General features: G+C 43.4%; 3 protein-coding genes across 14 annotated transcripts in view; 2 read left to right on the top strand and 1 right to left on the bottom strand.

The window, feature by feature from the left end:
• KCNQ5 (potassium voltage-gated channel subfamily Q member 5) overlaps window positions 1–25,310 on the bottom strand; it is a 576,092-nt gene that overhangs the window by 108,662 nt on the left and 442,120 nt on the right. The gene's annotated exons all lie outside the window — the stretch shown is intronic.
• On the top strand, window positions 1,698–25,172 carry LOC128340938 (mpv17-like protein 2). Its single transcript, XM_053286881.1, has 2 exons — window positions 1,698–2,070; window positions 24,336–25,172. The coding sequence occupies exon 2, from the start codon at window positions 24,485–24,487 to the stop codon at window positions 25,061–25,063; it is 579 nt and encodes a 192-aa protein (XP_053142856.1). The 5' UTR covers window positions 1,698–2,070; window positions 24,336–24,484; the 3' UTR covers window positions 25,064–25,172.
• On the top strand, window positions 12,176–13,140 carry LOC128340939 (mpv17-like protein 2). Its single transcript, XM_053286882.1, has one exon. The coding sequence runs from the start codon at window positions 12,380–12,382 to the stop codon at window positions 12,944–12,946; it is 567 nt and encodes a 188-aa protein (XP_053142857.1). The 5' UTR covers window positions 12,176–12,379; the 3' UTR covers window positions 12,947–13,140.

The following is a 25,310-nucleotide window of genomic DNA, read 5'->3' as shown; positions in this document are numbered from 1 at the left end:
CCCAGGCAAGTTACTTCCCCACTGCGCCATTAGGTGGCTATGTCATTCCAAGGAACACACTTGTAAAAGCCTCTGCACTCAAAGACACCCATTTTCAGACAGTTATTAAAACATGCCATGAGTACATGTTTTGGAATACTTTGAAAATGTTTTGTTGGTTGTTTTTTAAAGCTTAAGAATTCCCTCTCTCACACACACACACAGGATGGGACTTCTCTCCCATGTACAACACACACACGGTTCATGGGGGTGGGGTGGGGGAGAGCGAGCAGTATAGTAGCTTGACCAAGGGGAACAAATCACACACACACATACAAAACAAAGAGCAAAGGGTTTACTTTCAAACAGCAAAAGTTTTACTTCCCTTCTTGGTGGGAGGGAGACCCTCAGTCCAACAGAGCCAGCTACCTGGGCTCTGCAGTTCCATACAAATTCCAAGCGGGGGAGGAGCACAAGACTCCAGGAGAACCAATAGGGCTGGGAGAAAAGTTAACCCTCTCTTGACTGTCTGCTCCTGCCGATCTCCAAGGCCTCCCTGGAGAGCTTCAGGCTTCAGCAAGGCCTATGCATAGGCCTCTCTGGAAGCCTGGCCCTCCTGCCACTTTTTACTATTTCAGAAATGTCTAACAGACAGTTTTAAAATATGTATCGATCATCTCCCTGTCTCTTTTTACTTGTAAACCTGAATGCCTAGAAAACCATCTGTCTGGCTCTGCAGCTTTGGTGTATTTAAAAATGCTAAAAACAAACAAAAAACCCACCCAAACCCTCCACAAATTAAGTCGTTATTTCCACATAGTACTAGCATGAAGGGCTTATAATTATTTCTCACATTTGCAGCTTGCTCTTTCCAGGGGCAGGAGGGGCCATGCCTATTCCGCTGTCCCGCATGAAGAAATTGGTGGGCTGGGTGAATGCAGAGGAGGCCGGGGGGGGGGGGGGGATGTGGCTTGGCAGGGCCCCAGAATGCTTAACTAGGGAGGTGGATGTAAAAAGCTTCTAAGCTACCCCTCCTGGTTTATAAATAAAACTGTCCAAATGATGATAGGAAATATCTGCAGACTGCAACTATGGGAAGATTAGATTCCCAATTTGTGAAATGATGGTTTTTAAATCATGGCAGACCTGGCAGGAAATTAGTAATTATTGCAAGTTCATGATAATAAAAGCACAAATATAGCATGCATTTAGCAAGGGTGGCCCTTTCATGTGGTAAGACAAAGTGATCGCTTCAGGTACAGACCTGAGGAGAGGTGCAGGGGGCTACCAACATGCTTTGTTTTGTGTTGATTAGTTCCTTAAAGGTGCCCCAATGGGCCTTGCCAGTAATTGGTGCTAGCAATTACATAATTTACATAATCTGACAATTACATAAACTTATTTTACATAATCTGAGGCTAAATAAACATAAGAAATGGTCTCTCTTCTCTCTGCAAGGCAGTTCACACAACACACTGTCCAAGAGTGAACAAAATGGGGATTGCAGCTCTCTTCCTTCAGAAGACTAGAACAAGGACTGCCCCCGGCTACACTGATTGCTAGTCAGAGGCAGAGGGAGCTGTCAATCAGTATGATGTCTTTGCTGATAGGGCTATTTGAATTCAGCCCATCTTTTGACAACAAAGGCAAGCCATGGGATTGGCTCCTGCCTTATGAACACTGTTATGTGAAACTGTTTCGTGGGCTCTTATAGGTGTTTAAGGAATTTTACTACCAGTGCCCACTATATGTCAACACTGCAGGCTTGCAAGCTACAGGCAGGGAAGTGCAGGGCTGCAGTGGCTGAGTCAGTCAGACCTGAAATGGTGGCAGAGGACAGAATGGCTGACTATTATTGTTTTTGGACCATTTTTATTAGTTTCTTTGGACATTTTGGCCTTTTTGGGGGGTGGGCGTTGCCCACCCTGCCCTAAGTGAAGAGCCTCCACTGGGTATAACGAAGGGGCAGGTAAGATCTGCCTTCCGTCCTTTAAAGTGCCCACTCTCTACTGCCCTGGACGTGCACAAAACACTTTGTTCACATCCATAAAAAGGATTTTGTATGTCATTGTGATGTTAGTATTAAAAGAGGTATGTGATGTATGTTAATTGCTTTTGATTTTATTAGTTTTGCACTTACAGTGTTTTCTTATGCATATTATTCAGGGCTTTTAAAGAATGTTATCCTTTTATTGATTTTAGTATTTTCCTATTGATATTTATAGTTGCCCCTGATGAAGATACTTGTTGAAATGCATTGAGTACATAGGAACATAGAAAGCTGCAATATACCGAGTCAGACCATTGGTCTATTTAGCTCAGTATTGTCTACACAGACTGGCAGCGGCTTTTCCAAGGTTGCAGGCAGGAATCTCTTTCAGCCCCATCTTGGAGATACCAGGGAGAGAACTTGGAAACCTAGATGCTCTTCTCAGAGCGGCTCCATCCCCTAAGGAGAATATCTTGCAGTGCCCACACTTCTAGTCTCCCATTCATATGCAACCAGGGCAGACCCTGAGCTAAGAGGACAAGTCATGATTGCTACCACAAGACCAGCTCTCCTCCCAAGGTGATAGGTGATTTGGTAATTCACCTATCAATAAATTATCTCCCTTGGCAACTCCTTTGTTCATTTTGAAATGCTTTGGGAGGGCATGAATGCATGCATGCATAAATAAATAGCTATTGTTACACTCTAATCCTTTTATGCTTTTGGAGTGGTTTGTGAAATGGATATGAAGGTTGTTTTCCCAATATACTGCATATGGCTCCAGGAAAAATTGCATTCCATAATTTATGCTTTAGTACTGAACATGGAGAGGAGAGCTGTCTTGTGGTAGCAAACATGACTTGTCCCCTTAGCTCAGCAGGGTCTGCCCTGTTTGCATGTGAATGGGAGACTTGATGTGTGAGCACTGTAAGATATTCCCCTCAGGGGATGGAGCTGCTCTGGGAAGAGCAGAAGGTTTCAAGTTCCCTCTCTGGGTTCTCCAAGTCAGGGCTGAGAGAGATTCCTGCCTGCAACCTTGGAAAAGCCGCTGCCAGTCTGTGAAGACAATACTGAGCTAGATAGACCAATGGTCTGACTCAGTATATGGCAGCTTCCTATGTTCCTATGCAGATTGTATTTAGTTTATTATAAAGGGCCTGTTCAGTCATTCACTTGTGAAGGTGGGTCTCCTTAAGAAAAGCACAGGTGAAACAATAACTTGATTTGTGATCCAAGATCAGAGGTGACTCCAAGGGGTAGCAAGTGCTCCCCCCAAATACTTCCCACTCCCCCTTTTGCTTCTCCATCCATCAGACTGGAACATTTGAGCAACGTTTCAGACAATAGTCATAGAGGCTATTCTCATGAGCAGCCTAACCCGGGCTAGGGCAGCCCAGCCTGGGTTAGGCTGCTTGTGTAGAGCGCCGGGATTGCTCCCCATCCTGGCACTCCCAGCTCGCGTAACTCTACTTTGCACCCCGACCTTTAGCCGAGTTAAGGACACAAGTGCACCCTTAACCCCTGCGCTAGGGTTGTGTGTATGCTCAGGTTGCATGTAGCCAGAGCACACACCGAGCCGGGCAGCAAGAGTGCCCAGCTGAGGGAGGATCCCTCAGTGCACCATGCTCCTGGCGTGAGGCATTGAGGAATGCTGCAGGTCTTCCTCCTCTGGTTCCCTGCTCTGCTGCTCACTGCAGCACCGCTCATTTGCCGCAGAGCAAAATGGGGAGGGAGATCGTTTGAAGGGCGGCAGGCAGGAGCCTACCTCCCCGCCAGCCCTCCCCCCACCACTGGCGATTAGGGTAGTGTGCAAGACCTCGTAGTATATTATGGTCTTGTAGCTTGAATAATTTTTAAAGCCCTCTGTTGTTAAAAGAAGCCTCATTCACTCACTCCTCTACCTCAGAACTAGCAGCAGAAGTCAGTATAGCCAGGTAGCTGGGAGACTCCTCCAGCCTCTCAGGAACTAGGCCAACCCCTTAGCTTCTTTCCTGGTCAAGAACGGGACTGAGTGAGATCATGTGTGCAGAGGGGTGCTGGGTCATCTCTCTTGCAGTTTTCAGATGGCTTGGTACTGGGTTCTCTTCCCACCCAAATCTTTCCTACCACATGGTCTTGGACAGGAAGTTAAAAAAAAAAAACTAGCCTGGAAACAGGGGCATAACGACGGGGTGCAGGCAGGGCACGTCCCCTGGGCGCCACTTGAGGGGGGGCACAAAATGCCACTGGCTGCCCCGCCCCACCACCCCCCAGAGCCCCACCCCCCAATTTTTGTTTTTGGCGCCCCTGGGTGCCACTGCGGCACCGTGTTTTGGCTCAGGTGCCGCACGTTGCTCTGCTGCGCAGCCTCAACCTGCTGCTGCATATTGGCTGGCCGGGAGGGACCTAGCACTCCCCTTGCCCCCTCGCACTTGCACAGCGTGAGATCACACGAGAGAACGTCTGCTGAGTCGACTGGCTTCGTTCTCTCTCTCTGCTGGGGAGTCGGGATGCACAAATTTGTCTCTTCAATAAAGCACGAGCATATCCAGCAAGGTGTGTGTAATTTTTTAAAAAAACCCTCTTCTTTCAATTAAATGTATGGGGGGGGAGGGTTGAGGTGAGGTGACTGCTTCGGGTGTTCGGGGGGGGTCTTCCCTTGTGGGGTGGGTGGGGGTGGGTGGCGGGGTGCCAGCAGCTGGCAGCGGGTGACCTCCCTGGGTTAAGGTGTGTGTTGTTGAGTAGTGGTGTGTGTGTTTGTTTTTTAAATTCTTTAAATTTACTGGGGGGAGGGTAGTTGTACAGTTCTTCTTGGGGCTTGGGGGTGAAGGGCAGGCAGGCCGGCTGCGGGCAACCTCCCCAGTGGGCCACAACAATGACAGTAACTTTGGGAGTGTGGGAGGAGAGGCGGCGGCAGCGCAGTAGAGAGCCTTCCTTCCTAGACTCCCCACCCCAGACTAGCTTGAAAGCTGAAGCCGAAGGCTGAGGTGGCAACTGCTCAGCGGGACTTCTGACTCAAAGGAGCCTTCCTTCCCCACAGGCAGCATGGCTGGAATGTGCTTCTCATGATGTGCTTCTGAGCAGCAGCCGCCGCCACCGCTGCTGCCTTTCCCAGCGGGGGGATTCCAATAAAAGCAAAAGGCGATGGGGGAGGAAGGTTGAGGAAAGGAAATGGGAAGCCCCGCTCCCTAATATTTTTTGGGGGAGTGGGTCTGGCTGCAGTCAAGCTTCCTTGCATGTGCTCCGAGAAGTTTTTCTTTGCTATTATTTTAAACATTCTCAGAGTCTCAGTCTCGGTAGTGCAAACAAACAGATCCCTGACAACAATTAAACTCTCTTGGGTGTAGGCAGGGGAAGAATTGTTTGTTTCATTTCTGTGACCTGTTGAGGTGTGGGTTTTGGAAACTTCATTGCTTATTCAACAGCTGCAACTCCAGCCAAATGCATGGTTCTCGCCCCGCCCCCCAATAATATCACTTGTGGAGTGCCTTCACAAATTATTATTAATAATAGTAAATATAATTTGTTTTTCAATGAAAAATTTCCCAAGCCATTTACACAGTATTGGTTGTGGCTGGAGGAGCAGAGGGTCAAGAGCAGGGCTGAAAGGCAATGAGGTAATGCAGGCGGTTCCTGTTGTTTAATATAGCATTTGTCAGGGGTGGGGACTATTTGTTATTATCCTGTTTATAGTCATCCTATGCTGTATTCTCACAACAGCTTGGGAAATATCTTTCCTATTGAGGACACGTGACTAGATATGTGGCTAGGACATGATCCCTAGTACTTGCTCATGTTAGTGAATAGTACAGCAAACAGGAGACATACCGTTTATGATTATTTCAAGGGGAGTAATGTGGGGAGGCAAAGTAAGTGGGGAGGCAAAGTGTTTGTATATTTATCTATAGAACTGTATTTATGAAAAATTGAATATCAGTACCCCAATGTATTCTCATTTTATACATCTAAAACCATCTGAGCCTTCTGCATCTTGGGAGTGGGGGGTCAAGTAAATGTTTGCCCAGTCATCTTATGCTGTATTCACTTTCTGAACAGTCAAGCCACTCCATCCTGCTGGCACAGATTCAATAACTGATCATCTGTAGCATAGATTAGCTCTTGGTTGAGTTTTGACACATCTGAATAAACTTTTCCCCTTAATAAATGCAGAGCTGCCGCCGCATGGTCTGCCGCCCTGTTCTACAAGAAAAGAGGTCCTCTTGTGGCTATGGCATAGTGTTAGGTTAACAGTCCAGCCTCCTTTTCTAACACCACACTGCTGCTTGGCAGGCCTACACAATGCTGCAGGTTTACAGTATAATCCCCTGTTGGAGAACTCCCTCCACTTTGTTTTTGCAGTTCCAAAGAATCTGCAAAAACAGATGTTTATCAAGCCTCTGGTGGGTCACCAGTTGTGCTTGGACAAGAGTCAAAACACCCCAAGGCACAATGGGTTATATATACTTGTAATGTACAATCAACTGCCAGGGGACTTGACTTGTGACACACTCACTAGTTGGTACAAAGTGACTTTATACCATGTGGGATTTTCACTTCTAAAACACCTGAAGCCTGCCACTAAATCTTGTTATCTGAATAGCTGGAAGGATTCTATCTCAGACAGCAAGACAATTTGCGTCAGTGAAAGCAAGGAAGGTGCAGTTATAATTTTCAAGTATGTCATAATTTGCTAATTAAAAGATTAACGAGCTTGACTTGTATTGTTGAGCTAATATTATGGTAAAAGACAAGTTTTCTGAAAAATGGGTGTCAGATGTTTAGATGGGGGGGCGGGGGGGGCGCAATTTCAGTGCTTGCCCTAGGCGCCATTTTCCCTAGTTACGCCTCTGCCTGGAAAGCAGTCTCGAAGCTTTGGTGTAATTTTTTAAAAAAAGACAGAATTTTCTAAGAGGAATCTGCCCCATTTTCTGAATGAGTTTTGAAAATGCCAAGCAAGCAGTCACTGACAATTTCAGAGCTTTTTATGAAATAAAATGCAAAGAAAAGCAGATACTCTAACAACAGGCATATTCAGTTTCATTAATAAGGCAAATAAATTAAGAACATTGATGACATTACCTCTATAAGTATTTAAGCAAAATTCTGGCTCTTCTAATAATGTTCTTGGTCACCTCTTTGCTCTTCCAAACTGGTTGTTTGACAGTTTGATACACGGCAACAAAAATGAATGGATGAATTTTCAGTGGAGCTATTGAATGCAAATTTGGTGGTGAGATGGATAGTGTTGATAAAATTCTTGAGTTGTTCCAAACTTGCTTTGCCTTTGGTCCAGGTGACAAAAATGTCATCAATGCAGTGCTACTGGCATCAGATGAATGATTTGTAGGTGGGTTCTTTAAAGACTACCCATCTGCTGATGATACACTGATGACAACTTCTAAATCTTGACAAAAGAAGTTCAGAACTGTAGCTGCTCCTGCCCATTCCACTATCAAATTGACATGCAATAGCACCATCCAAGATTCATACATCCCTTTCCTGGATGTTCTTTTTGCCATGATGTAAAACAAGATAACCACAGGTCATTCAAAAAACCATGCAGACGACAATGCTTTCATTTCCCACTAACTAAAAATGTCAAAGAGGAGTTCAGGTTCCTATATCCTGGCATAAATGTTGACTTATAGCTGTTTTTCATGTTGCATTTTTCTCTGCTAAAGAAACCGGATCTGTCTGCTTAAAGCCAGACGGGTTATAATTAATCATCACCAACTAGCAAAAAGTAATTGGCAGGATATCTTCAGGAAATTCTCTGGAAAAAAATGGTACTGTCTGGTTTTTGCAGAGTTATCACTTTAGCCAAAGAAGTCTCTAAGTTCTCAAGTCCCTACACTACACACGCTACATACATCTACATCACTGGAAATACAAAAGTTTCAGTCTCCCCAGTTTTTGCACTTTTGTTTCAAGAGACCTTTTAAGATATATGAAACCAAAGTGTCACAATAATCTTCAGTAATAACTCAGACTGTGTTGTAAAAACTGACTTGTACTATTGTCATGCATTAAGACAAGAGTGTTCTTAGGCTGCAAGAATTAAGAAAAAAACGAATTATCAGAATTACTTGCTCCATGGAAATGTATTGTATATATCCCTTAGAACCTACTGCACATCAAATTGCACTAATATATGAAACCAATTTGGAGATGCCATGTTTCTGACAGTCTAGAACTTCTTGAACCAAAAGAAAAGGACATTATTAGTCTTAAGTTGTCCAGAGCTTGTTTTTCAACCCACTCCTGAGAGACTAGTGTACATCTTCCTCCTTAAATCACTTAAATTTGCTCCCCTCCCTTGTGCAAGGGCCAGTGCTGTGTTAGTTGAACCCATCAGCAGCACTGGCATATCTCATGTAGCACCCGCACTTCATTAGTCAGGATGTCAGTCACTGTGCTAAAATGAAAAGACACAAATGCATAAACCTTGGCAAACTGGTCAATATCTGTAGTGGCTAAAATATATCATCCAGGACTGAAAAAAGCCTGCGTGAGCATGCAATCACTTCTGTATGCACACAAAGAAAAGACAGACTTTTTCCCCCTTCTGGAGGTAGCGCCTCACTCCTCACGGTATGCTGTTGAACATAGATATGAACATATGAAGCTTCCTTATACAGTCAGAGCATTGATTCATCTAAGCCACCAGTACTGTCTACTTTGACTGACAGATCTCAGCCCTACTATCTGAGATAGTTTTAACTATTAGATAGTAGGGGTTGAAGCTGGGATCTTCTGCATGCTAGTTTTCTATCACAAAACTACAGTTCTGTTCCAGAGCTCCCAGTTCTTTCGACAACCTTATCTAGGATTTAGAAAACTCCCATTCTGCCTGATGGAGTTTCTGTTTGACTCAAAAGCTTCCATACTTCTACCCCATAACAAGTTGGTCCAATAAATAAAAGATATATCTTGCCTTACTTATTCTCTTATTCTCCAAGACTGAAAATGATATATATGCTTTATGTTCTTTTGCTCATTTGCAAGAACATAAAGGAATTTACATATATGTACACAGTAGTCTTGGAGATTCATCATCTTTATCTGACAGAAAGACCATCACCACATTTTAAACTGGTGGAGTCCTATGAATTTTCCAAAACAATTCTATGTTTTCACACACAAATGTACATACACGTCAGTCATAGATTTCTTTTGCACACAAACACACATACATGCATGCACATGTAAGCACACACATGCACACTTGTGTAGTGTTTTCAAGTTTCCCCCTGTTCCTCTACCAGTGCCTTTGTCTATTATTCTCCATCCCTGGATTTAAGGAAAAATGGGATCCGAAGGTCAGACTTTGGCCTCCTTTTTTATGGAAACAAGGGCACAGAATCACAGGATTTTGGAGTTGGAAGGTGCCTTGGAAGTCTTCTAGATTAAACCCCTGCTCAGAACAGGGAACTGCTTCAGCCTCCCTGACAAATGGCTGTCCAGCCTTTGTTTGGAAACCTCCAGCAAAGGAAAGTCCACCACAGCACAAGGCAGACTATTCTACTGTCAAACAGCTCTCCAGTTAGGAAATTCTTCCTAATGACCTAACTGAAATCTTTCCCCTTATAATTCCAACCCATTGGTTCTAGTTCTACCCTCAGGAGCAGCAGAAAAAGTTGATTTCTTGTATCAGCCCTTCAAAGCCGATTTAAAGATAGCTATCATATCTCCCTTTAGACTTCTTTTCTCCATGCCAAACATACCCAGCACCTCCAACCATTCTTCACAGAGCCTAGTTTCCAGACCTCTCATCACTTGTTTTATTCCCTGACCCCGTTCTAGTTTATCAATGTCCTTCTTAAAACGCAGGCACTAGAATTGGACACAGTATACCAAGTAAGGTCTGACCAATGCAGAATGGTGTAGAACTGATTCTTTTCATGTCCTGGACACTATGCTTCTATTAATGAAACTTAAGTTTGTGTTAGCTTTCTTAGTACCTTTTTTTTTAGTAGCCACATGGCTTTTCCAGTAATTACACCTACCCTCTGGAATTCTCTGCCCAGGAAATCCAGTGAGCTACTTCCCTGCTTTCTTTTTGCAGAAAAGGGAAGACTTTTTAAAAATTTCTGTCAGGCTTTCTTGGTATCAGTTAAAATAATTTTAACTGATAAGCTGTTACATTTTGTTTTTAGTGGCTGACATCTTGACTAAGACTGTTGCTGAAGACTGTTTTGACTACGTGGACATTTTCATGGGGTGTGTGTGTGATTTCTGCCAATCCCCCCACCGACCAGAAGTACATTGTGCCACTTGAAATTATGTCAGGGTGCTTTCAGGGGAAATTAGACAGAGTGATTCCAGGAGAATGGGAGATCAGTGGAAATAGCCCCTTTATACACACAGGCATCCATATAACCTTAGTTGGGATGTTGGCCAGTTTGTTTTGCATAGATCTTAATTGTGAGCATTCAGTATTATTTTGTTTTTGATTATAAGTTGTTTTGCACACTTTCTTTAGCAGAAAAGTGATTAATTTATATGTATCATACTCAGTATCAATATAAATATAGGGCACAATTGGATAAGCTAAAGTATACTTAAGTTTCATTAAAATCAATAGAATTCAAGCAGAGTTAGACTGTCAGCTTTTTGGACTGTACTTAATACATAGCAGTATGTAAGAAAAAATGCTGCGGTTATAGCTATAGGCTGCAATCCAGTTTACCGCTGAGCTTAAACATGTGTTAATTATACACTGGATTGTGATCACAGTTTTCTAGGAACTGCAAGAAGGTAATCAGATTAGAACAGGTTCCTGCATCATGTTTGTATAATACAGGACTATACCACTGCTGTGTCTGAAAGAATCACAAGGAGAAAGTTAATGCTGGGGTGAAAACTTTGATCACATAAATTGGTAGGCAAACTTTTGTTGACTAATCAGTACAGCCAATTTTTATCAGTGGGCTTGTAAATTAAGATAAAACTTCTCTCATTTTGAAGGCTCTTTTGGTTCTGATGTGTTATGCATATAGTACAGTGTGTGACATAATGTCATTGTGCTATGGCATTAAGTGGAGAAACCTGAAGCATGATGATTTCACACTGCACGCTGTATTACACTAACCCTTATTAGGAAAAAAGAAATATTAGACACACAATGGCAAGTCCTCCACGTCTCTTTAAAACTCTAATTCTATTTAATTATCTACCAGATTTAATTATTTAGAATAATTAATAGCTTTAAAATGTTCACAACTATTTTTCACAATGAGTCTCCCTTCGAAATTGTGTCCATTTTATTCGTAATTTTGTATGAACAAGAGAACTACTGCCAGATGTGCTTGTTAAGGACAGCTGTTAATAAGCTCCTGTTTAGTAGAAATAGGGCAGGAACACAGATTTGGAGTACTTTGTACAATTTTGATAACTGTATCTTAAGAAGGATATTGCAGAACTGGAAAAGGTGCAGAAGAGGACAACCAAGATTATCAGAGGCCTGGAGCACCTTCCTTATGAGGCAAGGCTAAAGCTTCTGGGGCTATTTACTTTGAAAAAGAGGCAACTAAGGGGAGACATGATCGAATGGAGAGAGTGGACAGAGAACTTTTTCTCCCTCTCTCACAACACTAGAAACAGGGGTCATCCCATGAAACTGAAGGCCAGGAAATTTAGGACCGACAAAAGGAAGTACTTTTTCACACAGCACATAATTAATTTATGAAATTCTTTGCCATGGGATGTGGTGATGGTAACCAGCTTGGACAGCTTTCAAAGGGGCATAGACGAATTCATGGAGGACAAGTCTATCAATGGCTATTAATCTGGTGGCTGTTGGCCACCTCCAGCCTCAGAGGCACGATGCCTCTCAATACCAGTTGCAGGGGAGCCACAGCAAGAGAGAGGAGATGGCCTCAGCTCTTGCCTGTGGGCTAACCAGAGGCATCTGGTGGGCCACTGTGTGAAACAGGATGCTGGACTAGATAGGCCTTGGGCCTGATCCAGCAGGGCTGTTCTTATGAATCCAAACTAAGGAAGTCATGATTAAGTCCCACTGAAATTGAAGGGATTTAAGTTAGTAATAACTAACACATTTTATTGATTTCAGTGGTGCTTAGTGATTACTAAGTCTAGATCCTGCCCACTGTTTTTTCACCTACACTAACTGCAAGATGTTGAAGATCAGCAGTGACATCATAATAAAACACAAAAGTACATTCTTCACTAGAATCCTATGATGTATTTTTTGTGTGCATTATCTTACATGCCTGACCAAAGCTGATAGTTCTTCTGGACCTCATAATGAATAAATTAAGACATACATAGCTCCCCGCTTCAAATATAACACAGCAGTTCCAGAAAAAGTGCATTCTCAGTCTGGGAAAGGAAGATGAGAGAGCAAGAAAAATGCCCTCAGCATATTTATCTGACTGGTGTCCAATTCTTTCAGAGAGATAAAAAGGCAAGATGCTTGGCCGTGTTACACAACAATTTGCCGCATTGGTACGCTTTTCCAAGCCTTTTTTTACAGGACAGTACCTTGTCATTATCAATACAGCGAGCTGTGGTGTTTTACTGGGAGCTGGAGATGTTATTGAACAGTCTTTGGAGAGAAGGCAAAAGCTTGCAGAAAATTGGGATACTGTCCGCACAGTTCACATGTTTTTCACAGGATGCTCCATGGGGCCACTCCTACATTACTGGTACTCCTGGTTAGACAGAAGAATCCCAGCAAAAGGAGTAAAAAGTATTAAGTCTGTCACATTAAAGGTAACAATTGATCAGATCTTTTCTCCAGTTTTTGGATGCTGGTATTTTGTGTCTATGGGGCTTTTTGAAGGTCACAGTTGGGCAGAAAGCTGGAATGAATTTAGAGAAAAATTTTGGGAATATTACACAGCAGAACTGTGTGTGTGGCCTGCATGTCAGATGATCAACTTTCTGTTTCTCCCACCGGCATATCGAGTGCTATTTGTGAATACAGTGATATTGGGATGGAATGTATATCTCTCATATCTCAAGCACAGAAGATAAGGACCACAAAGAAGCTATAGACTGAAAGGACCTGGAAGCAGAAAAATGGATCAGACATCCAATTATTCCAATGGATTGTACTGGCTACAAATACTTGTAGATATGCTACTGTCTCCTTGGAATTTTAGTATTACAAGTTTATGTTTTTTGGTTTTTTGCTTTTTCAGAGGAAAATAAAATTTCTACTGCCTTCATTTTCTTAACTTGGGCATTTAACAAAAAATAAATAAATGTAATAATAGTGTCATTGAAGCATATAAATACATTAAGAATTGAGCCAGTGTTGAACAAGGGGCTCCCTCAGTTTATGTGGGTCAATCTCCTCTGGCAAAAGAAATTTTCAGGAATGATAGGTAGTTGTTCTTTCCTGCTGTGGGTTGCTAGAGCTGATTCCTGATTTAAAGATCTTTGGACTGCCTAAACAAAACAACAAAAACCTGGGGCATTTCCAGCCCTGACATCTTTGCAATTTTCTATTTCCAGCCCAGAACCAGGCCTAGACCTACCAGCAGGCAGAGTAATAAAGCAGATGCCAAGCGAATAAATAGCAATTATAAGTCAGCAAATGTCCAATTATTTAATTTATTATTCTGTTTTTACTACCAGGGACACCTCAGGTCCAACAATTCATTTAGTCTGAGGTCTGGGTGATCACCGTCGGATTAAACAGCTTCCCCCCGGCCCACTGCCATTTCCGGCAGCGAGTTGGGGGGAAGGAGTGGCCACACCGAGTGTGGTGGCTGCTCTAATTAGCTCATGCCCCACGGCACCCTGGAATGTGGGCAGGTGTGGGGAGTCCTCCCACTCCCAGTGTCTCCCTCCACTGCACCACTGCTTGGGTGGGCTTGTAGTGTGGTGCAGGGGAGGACGGCAGCTGCTCGTCTGATGGGGAAGGCAGAGGAGCTCCAGCCTTCCCCGCAGCCCATCCTCCCTCCCTGGTGAGCTAGTGTACACGGCCTCAACAAGTGGCTAACAGATCATTCTGACCACTTTCTAGGGAAATTCTTTTATTCTATGTTTAAACATTTGGTCTGTAATGAAAAAGCTATATTTATTTATTATTTACTTATTTATATCTGTTTAAACCACTTTGGGAACTTTTGTTGAAAAGTGGTATATAAATATTCGTCATATTCATATTCATCAAGATGGTATCATTTGGGGCTGTCTGGCCAGGCAGGACCAGCCTGTATGGTGGGACAACAATTCCAATCTTACTGAACCAATAAATTCCAGAAAGTGATGTTGGGGGAGTGGGGGAATGTGGTAAAAACCTGTGGTTTATTGACTGTAGGGTCCCTCATGGTTCTATCCTCCCCATCCCACCCCATTTAACATCTACATGAAACCTCTAAGAGAGATAATCAGGTTTGGGGTGGGTTGTTATCAGTAGGCACATGACATCTAGCTCTAGCTCTCCTTTTTAACTGATGCTGAGGAAGCAGTGGAAGTCGTGAACCAGTGTCTGACAACAGTGATGGACTGGATGTATGCAAACAAACTGAAACTAAACCCAGACAAGACTGAGGTGCTGTTTGTCAGGAGAAAGACCATTCTGGCAATGAGTGCATGGTGTAGTACTCCACCTTGAGGACTGGGTGTGCAGCTTGGGGTTCATTCTGGAGCCAGCTTGGCTCCTTTGCTGTGCCCAAGAATGCCTTTGCACAGTTTGACTAGTGTGCCAGCTATGTTCCTTCTTCTATGCCAGGCTTCCCCAAACTGCGGCCCTCCAGATGTTGCTGAACTACAACTCCCAGCAACCCTAGACACAATATTTTGTGGCTGGGTATGCTGGAAGTTGTAGTTCAGCAACATCTGTAGGGCCGCAGTTTGGGGAAGCCTGTTCTATGCCTTGGTCACATGGAGGCTCAACACTGTAACAGGATTTACATGGGGCCACTCTTGAAAAGCATTTAAAACATCAATTAGTTCAGAATGTAGCAGCTAGATTTCTGTCAGGAGCGAGTTACAAAGAGCATATGACTCCACTGTTGTATCATCTGCATTGGCTCCTGATTTGTTTCTGGGCAGCATTCAAAATGTTGTTTGCCATTAACTTTAAAATCCTAAATGGTTTAGGGCCCAAGTATCTAAAGGGCCACCTCCTCCCATATGAGCCTGCTTGAACACAAAGATCTTCAGAAGAGCTTCCGCTCCAGGTTCCACCACCATCAGAAATTCAACCGGTAGTGACCTGGGCAGTAGCTGCCAAACAAGGTGTAGTTGCCTCCGGTCCCCGGCCACTCCCTTGCGCCTCTCTCCCCCATCCCTCCCCACTCCAGCATTAACGACAGCTGTGCTGCTCACAGGCTGGCCATTACCGGCCTGCACTAATGGCCAGCCTGCAGGCAACGTGGCTCTTGTTAATGCCAGGGCAGGGCGGGATGGGAGGGAGAGACGCAACACAGTTGCTAGAAACCAGAGGCAGCTGTGCCTCGTGTGGTGCCCCCCTCCCCCCAGCTCATTAGGACGAGCCACTACTGGACTTTGGATAGGGCTGTTTTGGTCATGGCCTCTAGGCTACAGGAAGCTCTCTCTCTTTCTGGAAGCCCAACAGGCCCTCTCACTAGTCATCTTCTATCAGTGTAAGAAGATATTTCTTATGGGGCTTGATGGTTTATTTTGGCTTATTAGCAGCTGCTGCTAGGAATAACTATGTTTTTAAAGGTTGTATTTCTAATCTGCATTTTTATTATTGTATTTTTATGGCATTCAGTTGCATTACACTGTGTATGGAAAGTTGTGAACCACTTTGAGGATGCCTGTGGATACGCTGGTATATAAGTAGAACAAATAATAAACCATATTAAGACATGACTCAACAGATCTCTTATTTTTCTAAATCAAGATTAAAACCAATTCAACAGCCTCTGAATAGATCCATGCATTATTAGACTTTGGCACAAATTGATCTTCCATTTTATCAAAATCTTACGTACATATGAAATTCCACAAATTATGGCCAGCAACTCTAATTTCCCCAAGACCTTTGAAATACAAGTTTAAATCAAACCAGGGGCATGTGCATTCAGAAGCTGAACAAGAAACTGCTTCATTTGTATCATGATCCAGCAGCTATGTGCATAGACTAGGGCTATGCACATGCCCCTAGTGACATGATTAGTGACATGCTTTGGGGTGCATAGACCAAGCAGAGGGCTGAATTCAGTGGCTGACATGATGCATAGCCTACCACCTTCGTAAGGATCCACTGCAGGACTCTTGCAGATATCAATAGAAGCTCTGATGCTGCCCTGAGGTAGCAATTGCCCAAGTTGCATCTCCAGTTTCCCCCATTCGAGATAATGAGGAAACCTGCGGAAGCTGCATTTCCACAATTGCTCCCTCAGGGTAGCATTGGTGTTTGCTCTGAAGTGTGCAAGAGTCCCACAGTGGTTCCTTACAGAGGTAGTAGGCTACGCATCATGTCAGTCAGTTGCCCCAACATCCTTCTTCCCTTTGAACGGATTATCAATGCAGTCGTTAATGGTAGTGTCCTAGTAGAGATGTACTGGAGCTACCGGGCAGCATCCAGACTAAATTAGTCACGGCTAAATCAATTGAACTTAACAATGACTAACTTGTCTCATTGATTTCAGTTATTAAAAAATGGCTCCACTAATGGCTAATTGGTTTGGATGCTGCACACCATGTCCTGCTGATCTGAGGACTTCAGAATCCTCAGCTCAGCAAGACATAACAGATCCTGAGGCTTGATGTCCTAAAAGGCAACATGGCCAGTTTAACATCTTGCATCTGCTCATATACAGCCAGTCACTCCACTCTCTCTATTTTCTTCCTAGAGTGCTCCCTGTACTCTAAAGTATTAGTTAGGATCAGGGAACAAATCCATTGTAAACACTGCAACTCAGTGGTTAGGAAGACACTTAGCACATGGAGTCAAAGATCTTGTCCTCTCCAGACAGCCCTCTACAGATACAGGGAAAAGGAGTCCTGGGCGATGTGTGAAGAGGAAATGCCAGAAAGTGAAGCACTTTTCTTTGAACCATGTACTGTGTGTAGTATTTCTAAATGCAAAGGTGATTGATAAAAAACATTTAATTAGGTGATGAGATAAAATGAATTGAAATAAATTAATCTTTCATTTGGCCTTAAAGCAACCTATACACAGGTTTACAGAGTGTGGATGATCATAGTCTCTGATGGTTGATTACTACTCTGATTAATGAGAAATATATCATGCAAGGCAACAGCAACCATTAGTGGTGAATACTCTAAAGTATTCTATTTTCTCAGCATGAAATTCATGAAGCTGATTATAGATAAAGGACTTACAATTCCCAGCTGGAAACATGTGATTTGAAGCATTTGCAGAATTAGAACTTGCAATATTTTTAGTGTTTTCATTGCACAGGTGTAAGTCTAAGTATTTAATCAGTGACAATGTTCTCTAATTTTTTTCTTCTGTGTGCAGAATGAGTTTTGTTCTGGGCAGCAATATCAAGGCAGTGTGCACGGACAGGCATTCAGAGTGGGGCCTTCCTGATTAAACCTGAGTGGGATCTAAAATTAACTGAGCGGACCTCAAAAAATGTGTGAGCATGCGCATAAGTGCACGCCTTAGAGGGAACACTGATAGTTTTTTTTGTCAGTAAATATTTCTGATTTTAAAAGGCCATTGTAATTATACATTATAATTGACGTCATGCACATCTGTGCACAATGCAGTCAAAACATTGGCCTTTCTAGAGTTGCCCCGGGACTCTAGAACACGCTTCCGAATGAAATTAGAGTTTCTCCTTCTTTGAACGTTTTTAAGAAGGACCTGAAAACATACCTATTTAGCCAGGCTTTTAGTTTATAGTTTTAAAGCTTCAGGTTTTAGCGTTTTTATTTGTATTTTTAAAATTGTTTAAATTGTGTCAGTGTTTTAATGGTTTTTATATAGTGAACCACCCAGGGATTTTTTGTATAGGGTGGTATAAAAATGTAAAAAAATAAAATACATACATACATACATACATAAAACATTCATTTTAGGGTCAGTTAACATGATCACTTGGCTTGTGGTCATATGACTTTTTCATTACAAAGATAACTCACCATTTTTCAAGCCAGCCAAGTACCTTACATAGATACAGACACATTAGAGCTGCTTTTCCACTATAAAATCCAATGTATTATGGATACCTGCCAAAATTCTTTCACTGCTAAGCGAGATTGTTAAGTTGCTTTTGCCCTGCATCCTCTCCAGCCTGAGAACTGAAGGTGTTGGGCTTATGTGCCCATATTTGTGACAACTATTGGCTAATAGAGAGAGTGTTAGATCTTTTCAATCACCAGCACTTTGGGGATAACTTTACCTTTGATCCGGTTCTCAGATAAATTTTTTTGGTAAGTTTTCATTTTTGCTTCCTATAAGAAGGCTCCTTAAAACCTCTAGGGAGCACTTCACTCATACCTTCACTCAGAGCTTCATCTATACTTAGACACACACTTTCACTCTTACATACATACAAACATACATCCTCCTTTTGCTTTTTTGGGTGCAAGATATTGGGGTTCTATCCTAAGGTGGCCCACTTTGCTGCCTGTTTCAGCATAGCTTTTGGTCACAGCTTCATTGCCTGCTCACTGGACAGGTATGTTAGGGAGTCATCAGTTCCTTTCTTTACTCCCGAGGAGTTGATTAGGATTTCCCTCACCCTTTGAGGCTGTTCTCACGCGCAACATAATGCAGGCTAGGAAAGCCCAGGCTGGGTTAGGCTGCACGTGAGAACCACCAGGATTGGGCCTGATCCCAGTGGGGCAGTGCTGCCTAGCCCCGTTTTTTAGCCCGGCTGTTACCTGAGGTTAAGGGAGTGAGCACTCCCTTAACCTGGGTTTGTTGTTCATGTGTGCAAGCATGGGCTGCTTCCAGCCCGACACACGGAGACGAACACTCTTGGGGGAATCCCCCAATGCATTGCGCGTGTCATGCAGTGCATTCTGCGATTCCCAGAGACTGGGATGCATCGTCCCAGCCTCCAGAGCTGTGTGCTGTGCCATGCAGCAGTGTTCGTATGGGAGCACGGCCCATGCTCTCAAAACAAGAAATCACTCATCTGGGGGGAAAGGTGAGTTTACCCAGCCTTCCCCACCACCCTGCCTGCCTGGTAGGGTTCCCAGATGTAGACTTTTATCCTGGATTAGCAACAATTTTAACCCCTCTGCAACTCTATCTGTGCTGGAGGGGGTTTCTGGAGTTCCAGTGATCCTACTGCAAGTGTCGAGTGGTTCAAATCACTCAGTGGGTGTAACCTGTGAGTAGGCCTACTGGACATGATGGACTTACCCATGTGTAACATTTGCTGTGTGGTAACAGGAGGAGCTCATTTGTCATTTGTATGTTGCTGCTGTGCTGGCAATTCCCATCCCATTTCCCCAGCCATGTGTTTTCTGCAGCAGCCTACCTCTTTGTTTTCTCAGTGATTCACTGTGACTGGCCCAGTGCCCCCAAGTGTGTGTGTGTGGGGGGGGGGTGTCTTCTTCATTTGACTGTGTCATGTGTCTCTGCTGTTCTACAGCTGCAGGTGCACAGCCAGAAAGCTCCCTCCAGGTCAGGAAAGTTATGCTTCCCCAATATGTATTATGTACCACTATGGATGGCAGGCTAGTGTCGAACTGTGGAGAAGGGGTGCATTCCCCCCACAAAATGAAATTAAAATGCACCATTTGCCCCATGGGATTCTGTGATCCAGAGCTCACTGGTGTTTGAACTGCGTGGAAAGGGTTCTGTGTTGGTTTCCCACCACCTTGAAAATGAAAAGAAAATGTACCATTTGTCCCATAGGATTCTGTGACCCAGTCAGAGGAAGTCTGGTGTTTTAACTGTGTGGGGAAAGGGGTGTGTGAGTTTTATTTATTCTCAAATTATCCTGTTTTTAGCAAAGCTTGCATATAATCATATCAATTAGCATAAGTAAATTTTATGCCATTTCTAATGCAAAATGAAGACTTTTTAGAGACTTTTTTTGGTGAACAACACCAACTATTTCCACTTGTTGGTGACAGATTTTGACTATTTTCACCACCTGGACTTGGCAACCCTACCGCCTGGTCGTGTGAACAACCTCTTTGGTTTTGGGTGAGCATGTGAACCTTGTGTGTGTTTTTGTATGGGTTAAGAATATAAGAACATAAGAAAAGCCCTGCTGGATCAGGCCCAAGGCCCATCTAGTCCAGCATCCTGTTTCTCACAGTGGCCCACCAAGTGATGCTGGGAAGCCCACAGGCAGGAATGGAGGGCATGCCCTCTCTCCTGCCATTACTCCCCTGCAACTGGTACTCCGAGGCATCCTGCTGTTGAGGCTGGAGGTGGCCCACAGCCCTCCGACTGGTAGCCATTGATAGACCTCTCCTCCATGAAGTCATCCAAACCCCTCTTAAAGCCATCCAGGTTGTTGGCTGTCACCACATCCTGTGGCAGAGAGTTCCACAAGTGGATCACATGTTGTGTGAAAAAGTACTTCCGTTTGTTGGTCCTAGACCTCCTGGCAATCAATTTCATGGAGTGACACCTGGTTCTAGTGTTGTGTGAGAGGGAAAAGAATTTCTCTCTCTCCACTTTCTCCACACCATGCATGATTTTATAGACCTCTATCATGTCTCCCCGCAGTAGTCTTTTTTCTAAACTAAAAAGCCCCAGGTGTTGTAGTCCTGCCTCATAAGAAAGGTGCTCTAGGCCCCTGATCATCTTGGTTGCCCTCTTCTGTACCTTTTCCAATTCTACAATGTCCTTTTTAAGATGTGGTGATCAGAATTGTACGCAGTACTCCAAGTGTGGTCGCACCATAGTTTTGTATAAGGGCATTATACTATTAGCTGTTTTATTTTCAATCCCCTTTCTAATGATCCCTAGCATGGAATTGGCCTTTTTTACAGCTGCCACACATTGAGTCAACACTTTCAACGAGCTGTCCACCACAACCCCAAGATCCCTCTCCTGGTCAGTCACCGACAGCTCAGATCCCATCAGCATATACTTGAAGTTGGGGTTTTTCGTTCCAATGTGCATCACCTTACACTTGCTAACACTGAACCGCATTTGCCACTTTGTCGCCCACACTCCCAGTCTGGAGAGATCCTTTTGGAGCTCCTCACAATCCTTTTTGGATTTCACTACCTGGAAGAGTTTGGTATCATCTGCAAATTTGGCCACCTCGCTGCTTACCCCTGCTTCTAGATCATTTATGAATAAATTAAAAAGCACCGGTCCCAGTACAGATCCCTGGGGGACCCCACTTCTTACTTCCCTCCATTATGAAAACTCTCGATTTATACCTACCCTCTGATTCCTGTCTTTCAACCAGTTAGCAATCCACACATGTACTTGTCCCCTTATCCCATGCCTGCTAAGTTTCCTCAGGAGTCTTTGATGAGGAACTTTGACAAAAGTTTTTTGGAAGTCCAGGTATACTATGTCAGCTGGATCACCTGGATCCACACACTTGTTGACACTCTTAAAGAACTCCAAAAGGTTGGTGAGGCAAGATTTACCTTTGCGGAAGCCATGCTGGCTCACTCCCAGCAGGGCCTGTTCTTCTAGGTGCTTTACAATTTTATCCTTGAGGATGCTTTCCATCAATTTGCCTGGAACTGACATTAGGCTAACCGGCCTGCAATTTCCCAGATCGCCCCTGGATCCTTTTTGGAAAATCGGTGTTACATTTGCTACTCTCCAGTCCTCTGGTATGGAGCCCGATTTCAGGGATAAGTTATATATTTTAGCAAGGAGGTCAGCAATTTCACATTTGAGTTCTTTGAGGACTCTTGGATGGATGCCATCCAGCCCTGGTGATTTGTTAGCTTTCAGTTTTTCCAGACAGCTAGAAAAACTAGATTAGAGGCCTCTCTTTTAGACTAAGGGTGGGGGAGGAGTTAGTTCACTAAAGAGTTAAAGATAACACTCTAGTAAGTGGGTTAAAGGTAAGAGAACTGTTGCTTATATTCTTAATCATTCACCTAGTACCTAGTACCAAGAACTCTCACTCCTGATCAATGTGTATATAATTTTCTTAAAGTCTTACCAAGAGGTTAGCATCATTCTGTGTCCTTTATTTACATGATCTTGCCATGGGTAAAATTACAAGCAGGAAGAAAAAATGATGATTTCCCCCCCCTTTAAAACAAAGTTTTTTCTCTCTCTGACTTTTATGTACCTGATTGTGTATGGTTTTCTGTGGCCAGTTAGTCTGAGTTCCTGCTCTTGAAACATGACTTGAACGGATTAACTTTGTGTGACTAAAATTCACTGGATTGGGAAGTGTCTGTTTCCCATTGCCTTCCATGGTTTGTTTCCTTTGTTGGAGCCTTGTGTTTTATGGTCCTATGGTTTATGCCTGTGGTTCTGCACCAATCCACATTTGTCTCCTTCTTGGAGATCTTGTTTCTGCATTTTCCTTCTGTGTCCTTGGAGTTTTTGTCTAAGTCTGTCATGTTGGTGCTCTCAGTTGCAGTTAGATAGCATTCTATTTGTAAACTCCTTCCTCCTCTGCCTTCCCTTTCCCCTTTCCTTAGGTTTAAATATAAGACGAGAACTTATATTTAAGGAATATTGGCGAAGTCACTTTTATTATGTGGTTTCATTACTTCATTTGAATAATAACACCCCAGGTCCCTAGGTAAAGTTACAGCACAAAGCCTTGCTGACAGCCTTTCTCCCTTCATGAATCAGCCATCTTCCTGAGTGAGTTCAGCTTTCTGAGAGAGGTTTGACTTGGCCTCAGCTCTTGAAGCCCAGGCTGGATTGGACTGGCCTGTCTTAGGAACCTGAACTATCTCTCAGATGGGGTTTAGTCTGGGCTCAGTTACCTTTCTTAGGTGTTTTAAATGCCCTGTTTTGGTTCTAAAGCTCTCTTCAACATCAGTTAGGGTATTTCATTTGGTTCACCCCTTCCTACCCTGGTTTCCCATTCCCCCTTCTTTAGGTTTAAAGTATTATACTCCAAATCCATCGGTAACACACATTAGAGCATTTAATCATATAAAAGCACAATCTCTTAACATAGGTTAAGCATTCATGCCAGAACATCCATTTCTATCTTGTGTGTTTTATGACATATGGAGACATCTTGCGGGTTTAGATTATTCTAAAATAATCTAAATGCTTTGTATTCAATAAAATGTATTATTAATTAGATTTTAAAATCTGTGGGGGTGTCAATTTCTGGTAGCCTTAAAGGTATAACTGTAGCCTTAAAGGTCCCAAGGAAGGTCCTGCCGGGGCTACTGGGGGTGGCTGCAGCAGCAGCCGCAGCAGCAGCCTCCGCCACTCCTTCTCAGTCGGCGCCCCAGGCAGAGCCTCGCTAGCTAGCGCTGGGAAGGCAGCGGTGGGGTGCCTTTTTCCTCTCTGCCGTCGCCCTTGCTGCTTCTCTCCTACCAGGCCTTCTCCTGAGGAGGGAGGATGGCGGTGCCAGCTAGGACTTCCAACATCCTGGCAACAAGGACTCCACGTGCCGCAGAACTGGTTTGCTTCACAAGCCTTTAGAAATATGTTTGCATTTTCCAACAGCTGCGCCAAGGGGAGGCCAGGTTTTAACCAGTGTGTCGAGCTTTGCTGCCTGATCGCCCTTGCTTTCTCTCCCCCCGCCATCTCTTTGGAAAAGCCCGTCAGCTATTCCTCCTTTGCACAATAAAAATAAAAAATAAGTTTAAAAAATTAGAAATAATAAGAAATAGAATGTAAAGGAGTGGAAAGGGGCTGTAGAAATAAATATTCAGTTCACTGGGCTTCCTTGCTTGCATTCATCAAGGGGAAAAAAATCTGTAAACAAATGCAGTAAGCAAATGGGACTGAAGTACTTCTTCACACATTGCATTATTAACCTATGGAATTCTCTGCCACAAGATGTGGTGACAGCCAACAGCCTGGATGGCTTTAGGAAGGGTTTAGACAAATTAATGGAGGACAGGTCTATCAATGGCTACTGGATTGAGGACTATAGGCCACCTCCAGCCTAAGCGGCAAGATGTCTTTATATACCAGTTGCAGGGGAGCAACAACAGGAGAGAGGGTATGCCCTCAGCTTTTGTCTGTGGGCTTTCCAGAGGCAGCTGGTGGGTTACTATGTGAAACAGAATGCTGGATTAGATAGGCTTTGGGCTTGATCCAGCAGGTCTGTTTTATGTTCTTATATTAAGTCCCATTGAAAATGAGGGAATCTCAGTTAGTGGCAACTAACTTGTCTTGTTGATTTCAATAGTGCTTAGTAACTAATGACTGCCCACTATTTATTTGTTTAAGCTACACTAACTGCAAGATGTTGAAGATCAGCAGTGACATCATAATAAAGCACAAAAGTACATGCTTCACTAGACTCCTATGATGTATTTCCCTGTGCCTCACCTTATGTGCCTGACCTAAGCTGATTTGCCTTCTTGTCCTCAGAATGAATAACTGTACAGTATTCAGGAACATAGCGGTTCCTGAAAAAGAGCATTCTCAGTCTGGAAAAGGAAGATGACTGATCAAGAAAAATGCCCTTCTTGTAATTATTTGACTTGTGTCTATTTAATTCAAAGAGGAGAAAAAGGAAGATGCTTGGCCGCGCTACACGACAGTTTGCTGCACTGATACGCTTTTCCAAGCCCCTTTTCAAGCCTTTTTTCACAAGACGCTACCTTATGATGACCAATACTGTGACTTCTGGTTTTTTAATGGGAGCTGCAGATATCATTCAGCAGTCTTTAGAAAGGAGGCAAAAGCCTACACAAAACTGGAATGCTGACCGTATGGTTAACATGTTTATTACAGGATGTGCCATGGGACCACTTCTGCATTACTGGTACTACTGGATAGACAAAATAATCCCAGGAAAAGATGTTAATGGTATTAAGCCTGCCATCATAAAGGTAACAATCGACCAGGTTTTTGCTCCATTCTTTGGAGGCTGGTATTTCATAACTGTGGGACTGCTTCAAGGCCAGAGTTTGGTATACAGCTGGAATGAATTCATAGACAAATTTTGGGACTATTACATAGCAGAAATCTACGTGTGGACTGCAGCTCAGATGCTCAACTTTCTATTTGTCCCCCCCACATATCGAGTGCTATTTGTGAATATAGTGACATTGGGATGGAATGTGTATCTTTCATATATCAAGCACAAACACTAAGGATTCAAAGAAGTTAAGGACTGAAGAGACCTGAAAGCAGAAACATGAATCAGGAACCTAATTATTCAATAGATTTTGTGGACTACAAATACACGTATATGTGATTATGTCTCCTTCAAATTTTATTCTTTCTGTCCTCTTTACATGGATATTTTCTGCAGGCAGGGGAGTGAGTAAAACTCACTACCCTAGTGTTCTCAGCTTAGGTTTCATTGATGCATATGAAAATATTAAGAATCCGGTCCAA

The sequence above is a fragment of the Hemicordylus capensis genome, chromosome 1 (genome assembly GCF_027244095.1).
Source record: "Hemicordylus capensis ecotype Gifberg chromosome 1, rHemCap1.1.pri, whole genome shotgun sequence".
NCBI classification, from domain to species: domain Eukaryota; kingdom Metazoa; phylum Chordata; class Lepidosauria; order Squamata; family Cordylidae; genus Hemicordylus; species Hemicordylus capensis.
This window is presented reverse-complemented; position numbering and strand designations above follow the sequence as displayed.

Coding starts and splice junctions, on each gene's coding strand:
- LOC128340939 (XM_053286882.1), top strand. CDS start 12,380: ATGCTTGGCCGTGTTACACAACAATTTGCCGCATTGGTACGCTTTTCC.
- LOC128340938 (XM_053286881.1), top strand. CDS start 24,485: ATGCTTGGCCGCGCTACACGACAGTTTGCTGCACTGATACGCTTTTCC.